The sequence below is a fragment of the Pelodiscus sinensis genome, chromosome 3 (assembly GCF_052426305.1).
Source record: "Pelodiscus sinensis isolate ZL-2025 chromosome 3, ASM5242630v1, whole genome shotgun sequence".
Classification (NCBI taxonomy): domain Eukaryota; kingdom Metazoa; phylum Chordata; order Testudines; family Trionychidae; genus Pelodiscus; species Pelodiscus sinensis.
Window position 1 is genome coordinate 103,246,125 of NC_143054.1, and position 17,495 is coordinate 103,263,619.

The following is a 17,495-nucleotide window of genomic DNA, read 5'->3' on the forward strand; positions in this document are numbered from 1 at the left end:
CTGCTGTTGCACCCACACAAAAACCCTCCTAGTGACTACAAGCCATGTATTTAAGAATAGATGGCACAGATAATTTACTATTACGCTGAAAAGACGTCTGAGATAAACTTGGAAAATTCAAAGAACACATGAAAACTAGACATCTCATTCACATAACTGTATATTTATTTCTTTTTAAAGAACACTCCTTAATTGTATTGCAATTCAATATACAAACTTGGTTTCACAGAATTATAATCTACTAAATAGCACAAAAGATAACCCATAATTTTCTTGTTTTTGTGTGTGTGTGTGTGTGTGTGTGTGTGTGTGTGTGTGCGCGCGTGCTGGTGGCAGTGGTAACCCACCACACCTTCAAATGTATAAGCATGGGTTCCTCCTCACTGTCCCCCACGTGGACTGAATACCAATCCAGATGGTGTCCTAAAGATGCTATACTCTTGAACAAGAATATTATCTTGCCCCTGAACTCTGTGGGTGTCCAGTTGTAGTGTTCTCCCTCTTTCCAGGAGGGCTGATGACTACAGTTGTGGCATGCTTCTTTCTGTCCAGAGGATAGGTAGCATCCCCTAAAGCTGATATCAGAATCACTGCAGGGATTGACCAGCTGGAGGTATTCGAGAACAAGTGTCCATCTTCTTTTCTCCCTGTACCCCATTCCCACCATCTCAGACCCCAAGTGTGAGCCCCCTGCAATACACCTAGACTCCACACCTCAAGTTTGTGCAGACACACCCAAGATCACTCCCACATGTGGGAGCTTGGGTCTCCCACATGCAGTGCACAGCACTGCTTGACAAGCCATTGGGCCAGCCGACAACTAAGTTCTATAGAGTCAGATGTGCTTTGTCACCTCATTTTTAAAGATACTCCAGTACAGGTATGTGTTGACTTACGGCCTGATCCTGCTGTCTCCGAAATCAATGGCACAACTCCCATAGACTTCAATGAAAGCAAATCAAGCTCCACATATCCAAATGAGTTACATAAATTTGTACCAGTGATGCACTTGTACATATTTACATGGGGTGGAATGTTTTCCCATTTTTTAAAGGAGAATATATAGATCAACATGTTCACATAAGACCAAATACTTTTAATATATTTATAACTGTTTTTATAAAGCTTTGAAAAAAGTCACAATAGCACATTGTTTTTACTTTAATGCTTCACGGTACTATTCAATTTAAAATCACAATCAGCACTTAAGTTATAGTCAATCCAGCAAACAAGAGACAAAAAAATTACAAGAGTTAAGAACTGGCTGATACATCCTTTTATCTTTTTTTTTTAAACTAATGTGTAAGTGCAGAATAAGATAAGATACTCTAGTTTAAATATCTTGTTTACAATATACATTTTTGTTCTAATTACGCAACAGTAAATCCCATGCTTCACATAGAAAAGCAATCCACAACATTAAGAAAAAAATTTACAATTTATGAAACAAAGTAAATAAATATTAGTATTACAGAATCAGAGCTGTACATAAAAGCTTTTCAAATTTAATCATATAAAAATATGCTTTTAGTGCAACCTCACATATATTTTGATGCTGTTTTGCTTTACATCATTTAGATCCAAGTGTCCAAAAAAGGAAAGAAATTACATTTATTACAAAGCAGATACACAAATTCTAAAATATGTACAAATTACTGCTAAAAAATGCTTATAAGAATATAAGCAAAGTAAAGAAAAGGCACAAACATCTGTACAATTTAAAAGTACCAGACCTAATAAGAATTTCAAATTTCATTTTGGTCAGGTTCATGATGACTTGTCATTTTATCTAATTCTTTTGATATAACAAAAGTATATATAATAGCAAACTACTGTAACTTAGGACAGGCATGCTGTAAAGTTGAATACTTCTACCTCTAGGAAAAAAGGGGTATGGGAGAATAAATGTATGGGTAAAAGTCTTCAGGCATCTCAGATCAATGCAGCTTGCTCTTCTCAGATAATATATCTTTTCTTTCCTGTGTGCTTGCTGGAGATTCTTTCCTGCTGTGAAAGCCTAACTGTCTGACATCCACACCGCTCTTGTTATAAAAGGTGGAATGAGCTAATGCAGTCTGTGATGTACCAAAACTGTCCTTTTCACCACTGTGCAAGTCAGGATGGGTGGCTGAAGCACAGGCCTGGCCTGGCTCAGATCCACTAAAGTGTTTAATGCTAAAATGTGCACTTTCTAAGGGCTTCTGAGGAGGCTCAGAAGCCCTTTGTGGCTGCTCTGCCCCATGCCGAACGGCTTCTTCTGTGGCGATTCGCAGAGAGGCTATGGCTTTTGTACAAGTCTGTATATTTTCCTCCTGTTCCCTTTCTGTAGCTATTGAACTGTCTTCGGAAGTGCTTTGTTTCAGCAATAGGGAGGAGGATACATTGGATGGAACAGCTGGGTGCAATATGTGAGGAGAGGTACATTTCTCATGGTGCTTAGAAATGATATAGGATTCTTTTGTAATGGTTTCTGAAGTTACTCTTTGCTTTTCCTCAGAGCTCTCCCTCTGCAGTGGCAAGATGGACGGCGGATGTAAATCTGATAGGGCCACAGGTATCGAATGGACCATCTGGATACCTCCAATGGGCATCATGGGGATAGGTGCTCGGATTTGTTGCTGGGAGTGTAATGGAAGGTGACTGAAGACATAGTCATTAGGACCCTCAGGGAACAAGCTAGAACTATGACGGTCCGAAATTCCTTTTTCTCCATACACACTGAAGTAAGGACCCTGAGGCAAACCTTTTTTCTGTGAACAGAAAAACAACAGCACGATCAGCAAAACCACTCTGGAAGCCACCAAACCCGCTCATTCATCTTTTAATCTGTGTTTGTAAAACAATGACTTTCGGTCTGTAAAGCAATTTTAATCCAAATGGATCTTTCAAGCATTTTGTAAACTCTACTATCTGCTTAAATAAGGAACATGTAGGGATCATGGTGTTCAGCACTGAAAGACATTGCTCTTTGAGGCGATGTGTGACAGCTGGTTTATGGCACAGAACACCAACAGATAACATTTTCAGACAGGAAATAAAGAATACTATAGTGAACTGAAAATGCACAGGGAATTATAGGTAGAGTCTATTGCCCCAAGTGAAATTTGGCTGGAACATCACCAATGCTAAACACCCCTATTGTTGCAAAGTGTAAATTATGACAGTGCCTGTACTGGCCATCTGCATTTGGTATCAGCTGCTCACTGCAGAGAAATGCACTTCTTAGTTTAAGAAAAATTATATACACGCATATTTTAGTTCCGGTGAAAGGTGCTGGGATGCTGGATTGAAGCGATGGGGAATAAAACCTTCTGTTCCACAAATTGGTATGATACAAGTAACATCTGAGCTAGATTACCTACAGTGTCCTAGCAACATACCTACCTCCATACCACTCCTTTGCTGAAAGGAGGGGATGGTTCTATGTCCATGCATATTTAAATCCTTGTTCTCCATGCAAAGCAAGTATTCACACAGCAATTAATACAATGGTGGCCCAATTCTGACTGAGGCTTCTGGCATTATTCCAATATAAATATGAAATAACAATGAGAAGAGTGCCAGTTTTTTTGCCAGCTGAAGTGGTGGTTTTGTAACACAAACGCTTATCCACTTGGAATAGGACAGAGATTTTCCACAGATCACTGTATTGCAACCGTGAGATATTGCCTTTTGGCGTTTCTCCACCAGGTTCTGTCTTGAAAGGGTAACCCTGAGTTGAAAAGTTCACCTCCAGTCTACACTAACCATAGCCTGAACCACTCATCCCCCTTTTTTGTCTCTTAATTTCTCCCATTTGTTTTTTATTTGATGATTACATGTTGCTTATTGGTGGCTACAGAAATAGTGATGACAGAAAAGTAGGACTATGTTTGCACAATGTTATGTGGGATTTATCCATACAGCTTCCAGGGACTCTTGGGAATTAAATGACTGCATTCTAATCACTACTTTGAAGTTGAGGAGTTTAATGACCATGTATCTGTTGACTGCTCAAGAACTGTGCAGCTAACCACAGTGCTGGTATGGGCAGTCCTGAGACTGCACAAAAGTCATAAGCATCAGCACTTTGCTGGGAAATCCTAGCTCACAAGGCACTAACCAAACACTTGGTCCTATATTGAGCAGCTAGTTTATTGGACATCTAAAGATTCATTGTTTATGCTACCTGATGATTGAATCTCACATTGCACAGCAGCTTTGTCACGTTCAATACAAATCAGGGCCAGGGCAGGAGAGGACATGAGATAGGTTAAACTCAGAATACTCCATGCCAGGGTTTTCCTTATATAAAGGAGAGATTTAAACTCCATAAAAACCCTGTCCTAAGTAAGCACTGAGGCAGCTCGCTATGCTACAAAGCTTGAGGAATAAATCAGAATCGCCAGAGCACCAGGCAGAGAGTACAGAAAGACACAACTATTTCAGGGTATGTCTACACTACCCCGCTAGTTCGAACTAGCGGGGTAATGTATGCATACCGCACTTGCTAATGAAGCCCGGGATTTGAATTTCCCGGGCTTCATTAGCATAAGCGGGGAGCCGCCATTTTTAAATCCCCGCTGCTTCGAACCCCGTGTAGCGCGGCTACACGGGGCTCGAACTAGGTAGTTCGGACTAGGGTGCCTATTCCGAACTACCGGTACACCTCGTTTCACGAGGAGTAACGGTAGTTCGGAATAGGACCCTAGTCCGAACTACCTAGTTCGAGCCCCGTGTAGCCGCGCTACACGGGGTTCGAAGCAGCGGGGATTTAAAAATGGCGGCTCCCCGCTTATGCTAATGAAGCCCGGGAAATTCAAATCCCGGGCTTCATTAGCAAGTGCGGTATGCATACATTACCCCGCTAGTTCGAACTAGCGGGGTAGTGTAGACATACCCCCAGAGCTCTTAAAAGGCATGAGCTTTAGAGAGTCAGCCTGCCATGGTTTTAGAAATTCATTGTCTTCAGCACAGCTGCTTGAATTTGTTTTCCTTCTTTGGTCTGCCAGACGGTTTCTCAATCTGCCTGCCCTCTTAAATGTTTCCCAATCCATGTTCTCTGACGCTACCACATTGGACAAAGACTTGACCAAAATAGAAACACAGCATTGACAACACAGAAAAGGACTGCAAAGTACAGTAACTTTTAGAAGAACTAACCTAGGAACATGGAACCTCTAATGCACTAAAAATCTGTAAACAACAACTTCTCCCCATTGTATCCTGCAACAATTTTGGAGGACAGGAAGCAGCCTGACCACATCCTATGGAAACTAATTATGATACAAAATGCTACGTTGTATAAGAACCTGCAGTATCCTAGATGTAGGTAAAATTTAGAGCCCTCCCAAATTCACCATGCATTTTGGTCAGTTTCATAGTCATAGGAATTTAAAAATTGCTAATTTCTGCATTGTAATTGCAGGGGTCTTGATAAAAAAAGGAGTTGTGTGTGAGGGAGTTGCAAGGCTATGTGCGTGGCATGGTATAGTATAGGGATATAAGGGAGAAGTCAACTACCCAAGAAGCCTATGCTTAACAAGTAGTTGAGTTGACTTCTTGCATTCCACCCTCCCGTGCTGCCTCTGTATCAGAGGCAGCAAGGGGGCGGAGAAGCAGGAGCCAGTGCTGGGGGTAGCCAGCTTAAAAGCCAGTTGCCCCCAGCCCTATCTCCACTGTGTTTCCCCCCCCCCCCGCCCCCCATTGCTGCTGCCTCTATTAGAGGCAGTAGGAGCTGCTGGTGCGAAGCTGCCCTGCTCCTTCTACCTTTTAAAATGCAGAGCTGCAGCAGCGTTTGGTCAGTACTGAGCCAGGCTATCGACTAATCGAGGAGTTGATAAAAATTCTAACAACTACTTGATTAATTAAATACCAGCTTCTTAACTTCCCTAGGATGGTATTGCCATCCTTACTTCTGTGCTACTGTAGGTGGGACCCTAGCCAACAGACTCCGCTCTCCAGCCACCAGCTCTGAAGGCAGTGCAGAAGTAAGGTTGATAATACCATGGCCCCACATCCACCCTCCTGCAATTTCCTTTTGGGTCAGCAAAAGCGACAATGAGTCCTGTAGCACCTTATAGACTAACAGATGTATTGGAGCATAAGCTTTTGTGGGCAAAGACCCACTTAGTCAGATGCATGTAGTGGAAATATCCACAGGCAGGTATAAATATGCAGGCCAGAATCAGGCTAGAGATAATGAGGTTAATTCAATCAGGGAGGATGGGGCCCATTTCTAGCAGCTGATCTGGAGGTGTGAATACCAATATCCTGCCTATGGATATTTCAACTACATGCATCTGATGAAGTGGGTCTATGCCCACGAAAGCTTATGCTCCAATAAATCCGTTAGTCTACAAGGTGCTACAAGACTCACTGTTGCTTTTGCAGATCCAGACTAACATGTCTACCCCTCTGATACTTTTGGGTCCGGACACCCAGTTTGAATAACACTCGTGTCCCTCATGAACTCAGTATAGTGCAGGTAAAACACACACACAAAAAGACCAGATTTCACAGTCTGATTCATTTCCCATGAGCATGAATTTGTAGAGCCTTAACAATACAGGAGACCCAAGTCTCAGTATTCATGTCTGGATCCAGATTCTAAACCCTTTAAAGTTCAAGGATGTTCAAATTCAGGATTCTGGTTTGAAATGTTATAGAAACAGAGGTCTTCTGAAAAATTCAACCGCAAGTTCACACTCTGAATCTCTCTAACCTTCAGAGTTTGGGAAAGTTCAGGCTGGGATTTGGTTCAGGCCTACCTGCATTTAGGACAAAATTAAAGGGAACGATGAAATAAGGGCATGCCCTCAAATATACACAGACATTTCTTCAGAAGTGAAATTGCTAGACATCAGCTGCAATGCCTTACCATGTACAGTAAAACTCCATTGGTCCAGCATCCAATGCTCTGGTACTCCTGATGGTCCGGCACCATCGGGAACCCGGAAGTGCTCCGGGCAGCCGGACAATTGGAGCTGCTCTGCGTCCGGCTTCCCAATTCAGCCACTGCTGAAACTGACCAGCGGCTGATTCCAGGCAGCCCGGGGCACAGCAGCTCTGCCCCGGGCTTCCTGGAGTTAGCCGCTGATCAGTTTCAGTAGCAGCTGACTTGGGGACGCCTGGGGCAGAGCAGTTGGGGTGCTGCCAAGTTGGTCTCGCAGCGCCGAGTGGTGACAGCTCCCCAGCTGCTCTGCCCCAGGCGTCCTGAATCAGCCGCTGCTGAAACTGTCCATTCTGGTCAGCCACTGGTCAGTTTCAGCAGCGGATGAATCCGGACGCCTGGGACAGAGCAGCTGGGGTGCTGTGGAGTTGGTCCCACAGCGCCACCCCTCAGCACTGCGAGACCAACCCGGCAGCCCCCTAGCTGCTCTGCCGCAGGCATCCTGGATTCAGCCACTGCTGAAACTGACCAGCAGCGGCTGAATTGGGGATGCCTGGGGCAGATCCGGACTATGAGAAGGGGGGGGGCTATGAGAGGTCTGGGGTGGCATCCCCCCCATCCCACCCCGGATCCCTCATAGCCTCCCCTTCCGATAGTCCGGCATATCTGATAATCCGGCACCCCCTGGATCCTAAAGGTGCCGGATTATTGGAAGTTTACTGAACCTGAGTTCTGTATATGCGTCTTTCAATATGAACCTCACCTCCACTACAGCTTCTCAGCTCTTTTGGACCACTCATTTTCTCACCAATTCTAGTGCTACTAACCCCTCCAAAAAGGGGAAGGAAGGGAAAGGGCCCCCTGTACTGACCAGCAGATCTGATATTGAACCTCTTAAAAGGTGAAATGAGCTGACGTTGCAGTGTATGCTCCAAGGATTCCACCACAGCCCCAACCCCTAATGGAGTGTTGTGCTTCTATAGCACAAGATAGATAGCAATTTAACTTGTGTACCAACTGTACAGTAATGTCAGACCTACTTTAGAGTTAGAATTTTTTGAGTTTACTGCTATTGTACAGCCAGCAGAAGGCACATAACAACCGTTTCTTTTTTTGTAGGCCCTACAAAAATAATTGTCTTTCTAATTTTTTTTTAAATTTCTCATAGAAATAAATAATAATAATAATAATAATCCTAAAGCACTTTAAAGTATATATATACAACCAAAATGCAGCCAATCTGAAATTGAGGGAGGTAGCCAATCAAAATCCAGTAAAACAATGGGAGAAGAACATTTTTGTCCAAGGAAACTACAGAAAATCCTTACTCATATAAAAAGTGCCATGAGAGTTTTAACTTCCATACAGAACAGACAAAGTTAACCCCTTCTTACTCAACCAAATGGATAATTCTGTGCATTCAGAGTTTGGCTTGTTTTACAGTTTAGGGTGAGGAGGGGAAGGGGCTATTTTTTTACAATTTTCATTCATATTAGGATTGTGGAGCTAGCACAGTGATGCAGGATTGAATAGGATTCTGCTCTGATTTGTGCATCAGTGACAAAACTGTTAATTAAATTTTAATTACCAGATCCTGAAAGTGAAAAATAGTGTCTAATTTCCCCCAATAATATTTTCAGGTACAGTAATCTCAGGAGTTACTTGTAATAAGAATAGATTAAAAATAGAGATGTACTTTTCAGATTCATAGAATTTCAAGTTCAAAGGGACCTTTAGATTATCTAATCGAACCTTACCTACAGCGTAGTGCTTACTTTTCACCTAATTACCATATGAAATCTAATAAATTGTGTTTGACTAAAGCATAGCTTCTGAATTGGTACCCATTCTTCATCTGAAGACATCAAGAAATGGAAAATCCACCTCTTCCCTTGGTTGTTTGTTCCATTGTTTACAAAATCTTACTGTTAAAAAGTTACTAATCTAAAATTGTCTGGCTTCAACTTTCAGCCATTGCCTCTTGACATGACTTTCTCTACTAGATTAAAGAGTTTTAAGTTTAGCCCAGTCATACTGATGTCCTGTCTACTTCTTCTTCTAAGGCTAAACAAAAGCAAGGACAGTGAATTATTGCCACTTGTTGCAACATGAATTATAAGTATTTTATTGAAATGGGTTTGGTATTATCTCAGAAATGCCAAAGTCTCAGAAGCCAAAATGATGGCGCTACCCACTTCTCAAAATGTGTTGTGTACCTTACAAGTTTATGCACAGAATCTCTACATGGGATTTTACATCCCTACTCTAAGTGTTAACTGGTTATACTGGTTAACTGCCTTGCACTGTGAGCCGGGAGGCACCCTCCCCCCGCCCCCGCCTGCAGCACAGTTGGTGGCTGGAGCAGTCCTCCGCCCACGGCATACTGCAAGGACGGGTTGCTCTGGCTAGGCAGGGCCTACCACACCATGCCATGGACAGTGGGCTACTCTGACCCAGCCAGCCCACACAGGCTGGAGCAACTCCCCGGCGCAGTGGGCCCACCCAAATCAGAGTAGCCCCTCACCCACAGCTGCTCTGGTCAGCTGGGCACTGGTTAAACTGCCAAGCATGCCAGGCAATGCTTACTGGTTAACAGGTTTAACCTTTACAGAGTGACTGTATTAGCAAGAACTGTTATGTTTCCCATGGGGAATTTTGTCACATCCCCTTTCTCAAGTCCTATTACACCTCCAGGAATATGTATGCCTATGGAAGTGTCTCATATTCAGGATATTTAGTCATTCAAGGGACTTGCAGCTCTCCATTGACAGTATAACCAAGTAAGTTGTGGGGTCTCATACAATGTTCATTCAATGCCAAAATACTATAACTGCTAAATGAATAACTATTTATCTTTATTTTGTTTACTTAATTTGTTAGTCAAGATGGTTTGTGTGCCCTTTTTCTACATTCATTCTGTGGGAGCATTAAAGTGCTCCAGGGAATCAATTCCAAATTGATACTCTTATAAGACCATAATTTAATTCTTATCATTCACAGGGAAGAATCATAATTATAGAGAACAAACAAGACAGGTAATGGAAGATAAGGGAAGTGCTATCAGATTGTCCCAGAAAGGGATCTGCAATTCTGTCAGACTATGTCCAGACTGCAGGCTTCTTTTGAAAGAACCTTATTTCGGAAGAGATCTTCCAAAAAACTTCTTCCAAAACAGAGCGTCCACACACAAAAGCGCACTGAAAAAGCTATCTGTTTTTTCGAAAGATAGCATCAATTCAGTCTGGATGCTATCTCATATATAAGCTGTGATTACTACGGACGGAGTGGCCACCAGGGTACGTGTGCTTTTTACTCTTTCCTCTTCTTTCAAAAGAACTCCCTCTTCCCTGTCTACACGCACCTTTTTCCGAAAGAGCTCTTTTGGAAAAAGGCTTCCTCCTTGTACAAAGAGGATTACCAATGCCGGAAAAGGCCCTCTGTTCTTTCGATTTACTTTCAGAAGAACGCAATTGTAGTGTGGACGTTTTTCTGACAAAACTCTGTAGTGTAGACATACTCTTACTAATTGTCCCAATTGAACCAACATCCGTGGGTGAAAGCAGTATTCCAAATAACATTTTAGCAAAGCCGTTAGGCAATGTGAAAACAATATGACCAAAAGAAGCACCCCAAACAAAAATTAAGTGATTCCTTAAATCAGTAAAACAGATTTGTGAAAAAATATTATTTATTCTTTCTTATACTAGCCAATTAGCCAGTCATAAGACGGGATTTTCAGGTCTCTCCTCCACGTCGGTCTTCTCTCCTGAGCCTCCGGTCTCTCACTCCGTCTCTCTCTTTGCTCTCTCCTTCTCCTCCTACTGCCTCCCCCTCTCTCTGTCAGCTCTCCTCTGCCTTCTGCCTCTCTCTCTTTCTCTTCTCCCCCTCCCGCCTCTCACTCTGTGTTTCTCTTCTCCTCCTCCTGCTGTGTCTCTCACTCTCTCACTCTCACCCCCGTGCTGCATGGGGAGCGCGGACCCCAAACGGCTGCTTGCGTCGCTTGCTCCTACGCAGCAGCCTGGCTGAGCGGTGCAGAAGTCAGCCGAGCACCATGGTGGGAGGTAACAGCACCGCCCAGAGGTAACAGCCAGTGTTTCAGCGTTACAGAGTCACAGACATTGGGCTACTATATATGTGATTATTGTAATGCCTGGGAGCTTTGCAAATGGTAGGACTTGTGAAAGGTACTGAATGGAGAGCTTAAAAAAGCCAAATCTCTACTAATTCCCAGAGCAGGTACAGCATTGAGGCCATCAGTGTGAATTTTATTCCCATTGTCCCACCAATGTGCTTACACAGACTGATTGAGATGAAACATCTCTTACTTTTGAAGAGAGTTCCGTTTCCACTCAGTCCTTTGTGTCACTGGTGTGACTGCCAACTATGGTGGTGGTTTGTGTGATGTAAATACCACCATCAGAGGATAACTTATAGACCCCTAATCTTGCAACGTGGTGCACATGGACACTTTCCCACACCCATGTGGAGTCACATTTACCTCAGGCCTTCAATTTTTTTCATCTGTGCTTCAGCAGTGTACCTCTGTATGTTACATTGCAGTATAAAGGACCATACTCAGTATTAGTCTGGGCTGAGTCCCACCTGGCAATCTGGAGGTGAAAGGCTGTGCATCTTAAGCCATAGGAGCAATCATACATTATTTGGTAATGTACATTATAAATGTAAAATAACTAATGAGGGGCCAAATGCTCAGATGGTATAAATCAGCATAATTCCACTGAAAATGAAGTCAGTGGCTGTACACTGATTTACCCCAGCTGGAGATATGTCCCCAACTCTGTAATGTTCTATAACAAGCCGCAGCAAGGGCTGAGTTAAAGTCATGGCTTGGTCCATCTCTATTATAAATTTCCAATGTTATTTTTTCATGTTTCTGATGAGATTCCAAGCCTCTTCTTTCCTCCTTCTACAGACGTTTTAGGTGAGTGATTCCAGCATGCATGTTTACAAAGTTATTTTAAAAGCTCTGAACAAGTTAAAGAAGAGAGCTGGCTTTCATAATAAATATTAAAATATTCTTTCATACTTACTGTATGTCCCAATGGAACGGATTCAGATTGTAAATATTGACCCATAGACAATGCTGGATTATGGTACAGACCCCTTCGGGGTGATGCTGCTCTAATTGACGTCATATATCTTCTCTCCCTCCTTGGAGACAGTTCTCTTCTGGCAGATGCATCTTTTCCAGGTGACATTGGCCTCCTCGGTGACAAATGTCTTCTTGGTGAAACATCCCGTCTCGGTGATAACTCTCGTCTCAAGACAGCTTCCTTCCTTGGAGAAAGGTGTCTCATTGGTGAAATATCTCTCCTTGGTGATAAATGCCTTCTGGGTGACAAATCCCCTTTAGACATTAAATACCTCTTTGGTGAATTATCTCTGTATGGCGAAGAATCATACCCCGGAGAGGAATGTCGGCTGGAAGGTGAGAAGTCCCTTGGAGATGAGGTGGACTCTAATGAAAGCATGTAATCCTCCTCCATACAACTAGGTATGTCTAATCTGTCTTTGTCAGGCTCTGAATCAGGACTTTTGCTCTGGAAAAACCTCTGATATTCTGTCATCTGAGAGTCTTCACATGAGTCGCTTGGTGTTATAAGCTGAGTAACCTGAATGCTAGGCAACGTAACCAAATAACTGATCAGGGAGGAATGTCCCATTGAAATGGAACTGTCAGGAGAAGCCCCATAGGATGCTGCTGCAGCATTCACGGTCAGTGAAGAGAATCTGGGGGGTTGGGGACTGGTGCTTCTTGATCTCGTTTTTGGTGTTGAGTCTCCCTGGGTATCATCAAAATCATCATCATCCTCTTCATCATCATCATTGTCATCTCCATCATCCCCATCTGATTCCTCTGCATCAGAAAACTGGTGATCTGCTGATATGCCTGCCATGCTGCTGCTCTTCTCTGCTTCCTGGTGCATGTCTTCAATATTTTCTGAAATAATCATGGCAAGTCAATCAAGTATGCACAAAGACACAATTCGGATCCAATCCTGCACCCATTACATACTTAGAACATCCTTTGATATCACTGGAGGTTCTGTGTGTGGAATGGTTGCTCAGTCTGGTCCTTAACAGAAGCTGAACTGCAGTTTTTAATATTCATGATCATGTAAAACCCATAATCAACCAGAGTGAAATTCACCCCTGGGGAGAAGCCCAGGCCAAAGCCTATCCTCCAGGCCTCTGCACAGGGGTGAAGTTCACACACTATTAACATCAGAATACTTATTACACTCAACAGAAGACCTGATACAGAAGACATTTAAATGGCGGGAAAAAAAATCCACTCAGCTCCTGTAGTATTCAATAATTAGAATTCACCTTAAACAAATGGATCAGATTTATTTCTCTGCGTACTGTTTCTTAACAAGGTACTTGAAAAACTCACAAAAATAAAATAAAACTACCCCAAAAATATTCTTAACTTATCCTCTGGTGTCATCCACACTCCCAAAGTGTAATGAGTTATCTGCCCAGTACAAAGGCTACACCAACTAAATTAATTCATTGTGACGTACCTGCTTCTTCAGTTTCAGCATCATCCACAGATGTCATTGATACTCCTAACTCCAGGCATTTTTTCATGTGTGCTTTAGACTTCATATGTTTTGTCAGATTTCCTATCAAAGGTACAGAGATGATGATAATTAGTTGACATCAGCAAAGAAATCTCTCTCCATTTTTGTTTTCCTTTTTCCACCTGATCAATAGAAGGTTTTTAGGTTAAAAAACAAGTAGAATTGACTCAAAGTCAATCCCTAACACAGCAAATGTAATTTCATGAATCTGAGATTTTACATCTTTCCCAAAACTGCTCATATCAACTTCTCTCTTCAGCAAAATAGTGGCAGTATTTCTGAGCGCTGATAACTGGCAATGAACATTGATGTATACCAATTAAACACTTCTTGTAAGTACTTTTGAAGGCCATTCTTACTCATCTTCCTTTTATGTCCAGGAGATCCCTGTTATAACTGTTTTGATATTCGTCATTTTGCATATACATCATCAATTAATTAAGGAAACTAAAATCATTATACATCACACAGATCCGGACTTACATCGTTTTTCAAGACCCAACATGTGCTCATGACCAGCCCCTCAGCGCACACTCCCCAGCGCCTGGAGGGAGCCACACATGGCAGTAGTGGCGGTGGCTCCAGGACCCAGGCATTAGGTTAGAGTGGTGGGGGGCGGCTTGGGGTGCCTGGCTCGAGGGGAGGGGAGGGGGATTGGGCTAGAAGCACATTATATGTATATTCACGTGTGTGAACTGTATGTGTTGGGAACGTATCTCAAGCTCATTACATTATTCTTTATGGGTATTAATTCCCCTTTATAAGTCATTTCGCTATAAGTTGCATTATTTAGGAATGTAACCTGGACTTATAACAGGGACCTCCTGTATTATATTACCCTCTTTTCCTATTCACTGCAAGAGATGTCAGTCTCAGCTGCCTGCACATTCATTTCTTCCACAGGCAACTTCATGTTTTCTTTCATATTACTTCTTATGTATGGAACCAAGGTGGATAAAAATCGATTTTTAAAAACATTAAAAAAAGATTTTTTATTTAAATAGGTTTTTTATTTGTTAAAAAAATCATTAATACAATGCTACATTTCTCATTTAAAGAGAACAGTTACAATTAAATCTCATCACAAAACACGATACACATACACTGTGTCATACAAATAAATTAATGGCTCTAATCTATCCAGCCTAACTACAGCCTCTCCCCGAGTTATGAATGAGTTACGGACCAGACACTTGGCCGTAACTCGATTTGTTCGTAACTCAGACCCCACTGAGTTACATAGCGACCGCGCTGTTCGTAAGCGCGGGTTGCATTCGTAACTCGGGGACCACCTTTATGACCATGGGAGCTTTGGTCATAAATGCGTACGGTCGTAACTCGACCGTTCGCAACTCAGGAACCGGCTGTACTAGCTTTTGCATCTTTAAAGTTCTGGGCTTTCAACTTTTGTTTCTCAGCAAACTATACAGTAACATGTGCAAAGAGACACGAGTTGGATAGGATTGTTTTTGTTCTGTGCTTATGTGATGGTGCACCTTGACTAAGCATGGCAGAGGAGTTAGTTATGACATTGTCATAAAGACAGAGAAACAATATACAGGAAAGGATGGAGGCAGCATAGAAAGGAATAGTGGAGTGGACTGCAATGAAAAAGGGAAGACATTATTCAGCACACTCACAGCTTCCTCTACTACCCCACACTTTTGCTACTGAAAAAAATATCAATGGCTTCTTGTCCTAAGAAAGCTCTGTCTGGGATATTTTGAAGAAATATTTTCTTTGGTACAAAAGAAAAACATGTCCATTGTAAGCAGGGAAAGAAAAAGCTGCAGGGCCTAGTGTTGCAAGAATGACACATCGTAAGGAAAACTGTTTATTGGATGAAAATGATATGGATGAAGATCTTGATATGGCTGAATGGATCAACTGATTAGTAACTTAAATTCACTTTCCAGTGCATCATTCTTCAAGACTCTCTCTATTCCTTTTAATATAAGTGTGATTTGACAGGGTAAATTCTCATGTTGTTTGCTGTGTTGGATGTTGCTAGAAAAAAGGTTTCATTTAGCTAATCCTTATGGCTTGTTTAATTAGTTAACTAGGTTTAGAATTTATCACCCAAGTGTAGAGTACAGAAAGCTGCCATAAGAGAATTCTAGAGTTGCCAGTTGCCACTGTGTGTCATTTTCTTATTTTATATTACATACTACATGCTCTTTATTTTGGAACATCATGATCACAGACTGTAATTATGATGCTATAAGTCTATTCCCGATTTTACTTCAGCATAACTCAACTTTTTTCAAGGGAACCCCATTATATACTTGTTTTCTCAAAAAATAAAAGTTCTAGTGAGTTCAATGGGACTTACTCCAAAATTATGTGCACTCTAAGCACAGTCAGTCTTCGCTTTTTTGGTAACTTGATTTAAATCGATGATTTTTTTTGTGAATTAAATCAATGAATTAGATTGCCTTGATTTAAATCAATTAACATTGCATGGAACATCCTCTCTGAACTCTCCTTTAAAGCCACAATCCTAGTCTCCTTCACATCCCTCTTCAAGACTCATTCATATCATGATGCCAGAGGTAAAATGAATTTCAATAATGACTAGGCAGAAGACTAGATAGGGATTGAAAATATCAACTCCCTCTATTTGTGTGTTATGCTGCCTTCCAGGTTCTTATTTTAAATTAGTACTCATTCTTATGAGTGACCAGCCAATTTCAAGAATGATATTGCTTGTGGGCAAAAAGGCAGAAGTATGTCAATATAGAGCTTATTGCAGTATTGGAGCCTTTACAAGTGAGTTTATTAGGTAATGCATTTTACGCTGTATTTGTACAGTGTTTAGCACAACAGAGTCCTAAGCTGTCCCTACTGTTATAGAAATAACAAAGCCAACATATCCTTTGGAAGAAATACAATGACAGGATATGCTGTAAAAATGATTATTCTGCTTCATGTACATTGTTTAGACACAGGTTGCATATTTTTATACCCCTTTGCAGATGCACAGTGAAGTTAAATGACTTCCCCAAAGCCACATAGTGACTCAGGGGCAGAGCAGAGAACAGAATCTAGAAGACCTGGCTCTATGTCCTGTACTTTAATCACCAGACATGATTTATTTCAATGTGAAATATTGAAGAATCCTGATTCATAGTTCCTGAAGGCTACCACGTGACATCAAAACCAGTCTCTGAATCATTTCTGTCAACACATTGTGCTGCATGAAGGGCCTATGCCACAGCCAGTGCAAGGTGGTGGATGTCCAGACCCTACCCAGGACTCCACTGCTTCTTTGAATGGAAGAACTATTCCCTGTATTGTACTGAGTGATCACAGAGTCCTTCTGCCTTGGAATCTATGAATCTGTGCTCACTGGGACTACCTACATTCCAATGCACTTGGGTGGGGTTGAGTGAGATGAAGCAAGTTTTAGATGACACTGAAGGGATATGGTGGGTAGAGCTGCTAATATGAATAACCACCAGTTATTCCCTATGGTGAGAGAAGACATACTAGAGCCAAAGCTATTACAGCCCTGAGTCTTCAGCAGCAGCCATACAGCTGCACTGTTATCACCCTGTAACCTGGCAGAGGATTCCTTCCCCTTTATGCTATGAATCTTCCCAGTGCAGGGCCCTGTTCTCAGGCTGTGCACAAAGATTGGGATTTGACCTCATATCTTTTCTTTCCCAGTATCCAAATGCTGTTAAAAAATGGGGAGGAAGTGACTCAAACATGTTATATACATATGAAAAATGCTGCTAAAGAAATTGATTTTTTAAAAAGAGATAGTTTCAAAGCAAATCCTAATTTCAATTAATATTGTTATCCATGGCCTCCGAGTGACAAATGGAAGCTTTTTTTTTCAGTGCTGGTAAATACATGAGAAGACAAGCTATCAGATCTCTATTTATAATTAATGTAACTGTGGATGGAGTGGCCCACCTGGGAGTCTGTGGATTTATACATTATTTATAATCGTGAAACTGAACCACTGCACAAGACCATGAAGGCATGCTTTCCTCTGCAGCTGAAGCTCC

The 17,495-nt window shown here is 41.9% G+C and overlaps 1 protein-coding gene across 5 annotated transcripts in view; it reads right to left on the bottom strand.

The window, feature by feature from the left end:
• Positions 1–284: 284 nt before the first annotated feature.
• The window catches only part of HIVEP2 (HIVEP zinc finger 2), a 177,166-nt gene continuing 159,955 nt past the window's right edge, over positions 285–17,495 (bottom strand). For all 5 annotated transcript variants that reach the window (XM_075924325.2, XM_006128792.5, XM_075924322.2 and 2 more), the window contains 3 exons: positions 13,420–13,521; positions 11,923–12,833; positions 285–2,750 (listed from right to left, as the gene is read on the bottom strand). In XM_075924325.2, the coding sequence (XP_075780440.2) occupies positions 1,938–2,750; positions 11,923–12,833; positions 13,420–13,521 (1,826 nt within the window). In that variant the 3' untranslated portion in view covers positions 285–1,937. The remainder of the gene's footprint in view (positions 2,751–11,922; positions 12,834–13,419; positions 13,522–17,495) is intronic.